Raw genomic sequence first — 6,538 nt, 5'->3', positions numbered from 1 at the left:
ATTTTGAATTATTAAAAATTTTATTTCTATTTTCTATCTCTCTAAAGAGTTTAGAGAAACTTCAATAATTCAGAGCAGTTATCCTTGAGTAAGATGGTGCTCAACCTCATCACGTCCTCCCCTACATCAGAGGGTTGCCTGATTGTAAGTGGTGCCTACTGTGATGTTTGTGACAAATCCACCATATTCATCTGATTTGTCATCTCATTTTAATGGGCCACACGAACAGAAGAAGATCGGTATGAAAGCCTGCTGTTGAAACATTCAATGGAATATTTGTGGGGCCACAGATTGTTTGTGATAAATCCCTCCTACCCATCTGCTTTTCCAACTCGTTTTAGGGCATGTGTCCATAAATGAGGTCGATGAAAAAGCTCAAGTAAGCCACACGATAGGAAACAGTGGGAAAGAACGCCTACTGTCGAAATATCTCGGGGTAATAGTCGGGCCCATTTTGAGTTTGAATCTCCCTCATTTTTTGGCCCATGCCCTTAAATGAGCTGGCAAAACAGATGAATGGGATTGATTTCTTACAAACATCACGGTGAGCTCCACCGTTAGAGTGCTGTGATATATAAAAAATACAGAGACTCGTTCGCATAAGTCACCAATAATAAGTGGTTTTTTAAAAAAACAAAAAAAATTTTAAGGTGGATGGTTGCCACAGTGTATAGTGGGGCCCATAGCTTGGACAATTCTCAAGTTGAGTGCCTACGTATCATCATCACACTTGCAAGTGTATCAAAGCTCTCTTGATATAGAATGGGTACAAGTGAAGTGCAAGTCTATATATAGAGCATCTGCCTTCCTCCCTTTGCCACAACCTTCTCAAACAGCATCCATGGAATTCCAATCCCACTCTGTCACCCTTTTCTTTAGTTTCCTCCTCATCTTGATCATCATGATGATGAAGAGAGGAAAGTGGCCCACCACCCAAAACCCAATTCCCAAACTCCCCCCCGGTCCATGGAAGCTACCCATCATAGGCAACATGCACCACTTGCTCGGACCACAACCACACCGCACCCTTGGAAAACTGGCTCAAAAACATGGGCCCATCATGCACCTAATGCTGGGTCAGGTCCCTACCATTGTGGTCTCCTCTCCAAAAATGGCCAAAGAGGTGATGAAGACACATGATCTCAGCTTCGCAACACGGCCAAGGCTTCTGGTGGCCGAGATCTTGTCCTACGGGTGCAAGGCCATTGCCTTTGCACCCTACGGCGATTACTGGAAGCAGCTTCGCAAGATTTGCATGATCGAGCTCTTTAATGCCAAGCGCTTCGCATCGTTACAGTTCGTTAGAGAAGAAGAAGCATTAAATATCATCCACTCCATCTACGCATCACGAAATTCTCCAACCAACATCACCGAGAAGATTTCCACATTCACCAACAATGTGATTGCCAGGGCCACGATCGGCAATAAATGGAAGGATAGAGAACTGTTCATATCAGCATTGAAGGAGGGATTCAAATTGTCCGGAGGTTTGTCTGTGGCTGATCTTTTCCCTTCTTTGAAATTTGTTCCGGTGATTACTGGAATGAAGTTCCGGTTAGAGAGGATTCACTGGAAGTTAGATAGGATGTTCAATGACATCATTGACGAACACAAAAGAGAGAGTGCCACGATGGAGACGAGAACGGATGGTGAGGATTTAGTTGACGTCTTCCTCCGACTTCAGCAAGATCAGTACCTTGAATTTCCATTCACGACCGACAACATAAAAGCCATCCTCTTTGTAAGTAAATCTCACAATTCGTAATTTTGCTCTCAGCAAGGTGATATGCCGTAGATGCTGTCATCAAAATCACACCATTAGTATATATGTCCAAGTTGATCCAACCGTCCAATCTATTGACAATTATGAAATAATTGCACAAATCAAGCCACATATCAAGCACAGCCGTATATGGGATAATTGCACAAATCAAGCCCCATATCAAGCACAGCTATGTATGGGATAATTGCACAAATCAAGCCCCATATCAAGCACAGCCGTGTACGGGATAATTGCACAAATTAAGCCCCATATCAAGCACAGCCATGTACAACTCATAATACATTCCATATGTAGCATCATTTTAGTTGTACAAATATAGCATTGTGATTGATTGTAAAAACACTATCATTAGAAAATACAAAGCAGACGAGAATATTTTTCTCCTTCTACATTTCTTATCACAATCAATGGACCACCCTTATAGATGCATATTTCACCGGACCCAAGAACTTGGGTGGCAGCTACCTTACCGTCTATCTATCTCAAGAACTTTCTCCATGTCTAAATCTTATAATGAAGATGATAAAGATAAGAGGCAGGTAATCCATCCTTTTAGCACTACATTGCTTCTTTGCCACCCATGAGCGTGAATAACACTTGAGATCTGTAGGGGCACTATGTTATGCGTGAAGCATCCCCTCCATCCATCAGTTGAGCCACTTGTTGTTAGGTCATGTGGCAAAATAATCTGACAGATCAACAATTTAGGTGGGCCACAAGAGGAGACCATGTTTGTGTGGGGCCATTCTATGGTATTTAGTTTCCATCCAACACTTAATTAAGTGAGCCTTGCTAGAATAAGGAGGACAATCCAAAAATCTCCCTGATTCAAAAGTCAGGTGGGCCTCACCTGCCTTATGCAACTTTAATTCATCTTGTCAAGATGTCCACTGTCCTCCAAGAAGAATCTAAAAGGGGTCCATTGGTTCGGTTGTTGGGATCATTCAATCTATATAATTTTCAGGCTTGAGGCCCATTTGAGACATGGCCAGCCATTGATCATCGGTCCGATGTACCCATTCTATGACAATTGGTTATTCAATAAGGAGCTATATTGAGCGGGAAGTGATGAGGTCGATCACCATCTTCCTCGGTAGATAACTACTCTGAATCCATGGAGCTCTCTGGACTTGTCACAGAGCTTCATCGAATCCACGAGAATAGAAGCAATAATAATTCCTAATAAATTCAAAATAATTTAATTGATGATTAAAAAAATTAAAATTATAAGTCTTTAATTAAGGAATTTAAACTTAGGATGGAGTTTTAGACTTATACTCCAACCCAAACACCCTAAAAAACATGACTTAATATAAATAATAAACTTAATATTTATGAACCACCTCTTGCTCGGGTGGTAGACTTTTAGGAGTTTCAACACCCGGTCAAGGGTTTGAGTACCCATAGGTGGTGAAATTCCACTAGCGTGAGTGTGTGGGGTGTGTGTGCGTGTGTTAAAAATAAATAAATAAATAAATAAACTTAATATTTATAAACCACCTCTATTCTTACAAGACTTCACAATATTCAGTCAAAAATAATAAGTGTTCAATTTCACCCAACCAAGTTATTCTCCAAACTTTTCTAAGCCATTTTCATGTTGGACATGACTTCTATGGCTCGAATGATCAAAAGTTATACTCAGAAATAAAATTTACTAAACAGGACTTTTGATCCTTGATCTGATAGAATTTCATGGGCAACCCAGGTTTGGTTGGCTTGAGGAGGTCCTCCTACCCCAAAATCATATATAATATGTTGAAAAACTCATCCCAATTTATGAGATATTACTGACTTAAGGTTACCACGGTTTAGATCATTTTCGCCTCTGATTGGGCCTTACCTAGTCCATCTTTTCCATGAAAGTGTCTGTGACCTGCTCTACATCAGATCCTGGCCACTCATCTGACAGTGCCCACTATGAGCATGCCATGGATAAAAATAATGGCCTGCTGATCAGGCAGGTCATAGAAAAATGGGCAGTTAAGAAAGTCCAATAGACCAAACTCACTCTGCATGAGTGGCTTATTTGATAAGTGTACTGCCTTGATTTTTTGGTACATGGCATGTTTACAGTGAATGCTATCTAATGAATGGTCTAGTTCTTTCACACCTGTGCCAGTCCATGAGAACTTTAAAACACCTGTTCCACCCCCTTCTAATCAAGTCACGTCACCAAGTTATGTAGGCCCTACTATGATGTATAATATTTGTATGCATGTCGTTCGAAAAGATCATATTATTGCATGAGACAAAGAATGACTCAAATCCAAAGCTAGAGTGGACCCTACCGGAAAAAAAAAAAAGTAGGGACAGTGACTCGTACTAAAAACTTCTAAGGGCTACAAAAGTTTTCGATCAAGTTGATATTTGTTTTTCCTTCTTTCACGTGTGTTAACACATGAACAGGTTGGATCTCAAATAAACATCATGGTGAGCCTTAGAAAAGTTTCAAAGATGGGCATCACTCTCCCCACTATTTTCTGTGGTGGGGTCCACTTCAGCTTTGGATCTACCTCATTCTTTGGATCATACCCTAAAATGATCTCTTCAAATGGATGAACGGTGTGGGTATAACACAAAAATGACGGTGGACCTACAAAACTTGGTGACGTTACTTCGGTAGCGAGCTTAGCTACTAAACGTGTCAGTAGCTAATCCGCATCATTTATACGAGGTGCCGCTCATCCATTTACGACCTTGCACGTTGAAAACCATGCATAAAAAATCATTTATTCTATTTTCAGGACATTTTCTCTGGTGGGACCGACAGTTCAGCAGTTACAATAGAGTGGGCCATGGCAGAGATGATGAAAAACCCTAGAGTGATGGAACAGGCCCAGGCAGAAGTGAGGCAGGCACTCAAAGGCAAGGCAAAGATAGAGGAAGAAGACACAACCCAACTTAACTACTTGAAACTGGTGATCAAGGAGACTCTAAGGCTGCACCCTCCTGGGCCATTGCTGGTCCCAAGAGAATGTAGGGAGATGTGTGAGATCGACGGCTACGAAATACCTATAAAGTCAAGGGTCATCATTAATGTATGGGCCATTGGGAGGGACCCACAACATTGGGATGATCCAGAGAACTTCAAGCCCGAGAGATTCGATGGTAGTTCAATTGATTACAAAGGGGCCCACTTTGAGCTTCTCCCTTTTGGAGCGGGTAGGAGGGTATGCCCAGCTATACCATTTGGAATAGCCAACGTGGTACTCCTTCTTGCTCACCTTCTCTACTACTTTGATTGGAAACTCCCCGATGAAATGAATGGTAAGGATCTGGACATGACTGAGGTCTTTGGGATAACAGTACATAGAAGATCCAACCTGTACTTAATTCCCATCCCTCATGTTCCTTTGCCTAGCGAGTAATACAGTAGAAAGTGGTGTGTGGGTGTCTGCCTCAAGAATCAGGATGATCCGCTCTTCATGTGGGTCATCACAATGTTTAAATAAAATTAATATAGTGTGGCTTATTGATGCCAAAACGGCCTTAGCTTATTCCTGGTGTTGAGTATCTACTTCTTGGGGGTCAGCTAATGGATGGATTAGATGTCACACATGTTTGCTACATCCACGTATGTACGAAGGTGAAGTATATGAGAGCTAGTGTATGAAGTGTGTAGGAATTATGTTAAGGGGATGATGTACTTTATCCGTAGTTTTACAGATTGGCAGACATCTTCTGATGTACGTTCTTACTATAAATAGTATAAATAAAGAAAGGGAAAGGGAATATCTGATTCTATCTTCCACTTTTAAAATTATCAAATTTGTTAGTGAATTATGATTAAGCATCAATAGAGCTTCAATGGGATGCTCAATCTCAGCTCAAAACCTTCTAGGCCCATGACCACTCGCAAATGCCAAATATATAAAAATAAAATGGAAATACCATAACAAGGAATCTCAACGTATTTCAATATTCGAAGTTACATGAGAAAGACAATTCAATGATATTCTCTCTACGAGGGAGGATTTGGAAGTAGATGTGGAGATTGATGCATGGAGCTCTGCCAGTCAATGCCCGCATTCAGAGAAGGGGATCTAGATAGCCTCCAAATGCAACTGCTGTGGGGTCTCGTCTAAAGGCATCCCCCAAGCCGAATCTCTCTCTCACTTATTTGTGGCTGGTTCTCTAACAGATTCTGTTTGGAAGCTGTCTGTTGCTTTCTTTGGTGTCGCTCTGTTCCACCAGCCCTCGATCCTAGCCTATCTCCATTGGTGATGGCATCGTCCCCTGCCGTATAGCAGGAGCCCAATGGGCCTTCGGCTTGCCCCTGCCTTCATTCTGTGGGATGTGTGAAAGGCTTGGAATGTCGCGAGACTCGATAATATGGCTATCTTAGCTGCAAGTTTGTTCTCTAAAATCAGATAACGGTTGGATTCTCTCTTCCTTCAGACGTTCACAACCTTGCAGCCCCATTCTTAGAATCCTGCTGCTCAGCCAGTACCCTTCTGCATCGGTTCCTCTCGTCCAGCTCGCAGCTTCTCTATAGTAAAATGGATTAGACCTCGAGTTGGATGGAGCAAATTAAATGTCGACGGTTCAGCCCTCTCTAATCTAGGTCTTGCGGGAGGTGGTGGTATTTGTAGAGACCACTCAGGCAATCTAATTTTTGCCTTTGTCAGTGGATACGGGCACTCCAACAATACAGCAGAGCTTCGGCTTGTTCACGACGGTATGAAGCTATGTTTATCCCAAGGTATTTCGAGAGTGCTTATTGAATCTGATTGCAGTTGGGTGGTGGACTGT

The 6,538-nt window shown here is 41.9% G+C and overlaps 1 protein-coding gene across 1 annotated transcript; it reads left to right on the top strand.

Annotated features, from left to right (window-relative positions):
- The first annotated feature begins 813 nt into the window (after positions 1–813).
- On the top strand, positions 814–5,507 carry LOC131219493 (premnaspirodiene oxygenase-like). The gene is made up of 2 exons (XM_058214654.1): positions 814–1,741; positions 4,531–5,507. The coding sequence occupies exons 1-2, from the start codon at positions 842–844 to the stop codon at positions 5,152–5,154; spliced, it is 1,524 nt and encodes a 507-aa protein (XP_058070637.1). The 5' UTR covers positions 814–841; the 3' UTR covers positions 5,155–5,507.
- The last annotated feature ends 1,031 nt before the right edge of the window (positions 5,508–6,538 follow it).

The sequence above is a fragment of the Magnolia sinica genome, chromosome 11 (assembly GCF_029962835.1).
Source record: "Magnolia sinica isolate HGM2019 chromosome 11, MsV1, whole genome shotgun sequence".
Classification (NCBI taxonomy): Eukaryota; Viridiplantae; Streptophyta; class Magnoliopsida; order Magnoliales; family Magnoliaceae; genus Magnolia; species Magnolia sinica.
This window is presented reverse-complemented; position numbering and strand designations above follow the sequence as displayed.

Coding starts and splice junctions, on each gene's coding strand:
- LOC131219493 (XM_058214654.1), top strand. CDS start 842: ATGGAATTCCAATCCCACTCTGTCACCCTTTTCTTTAGTTTCCTCCTC. Junction 1,742..4,530: donor ACATAAAAGCCATCCTCTTT/GTAAGTAAATCT, acceptor TTCTATTTTCAG/GACATTTTCTCTGGTGGGAC.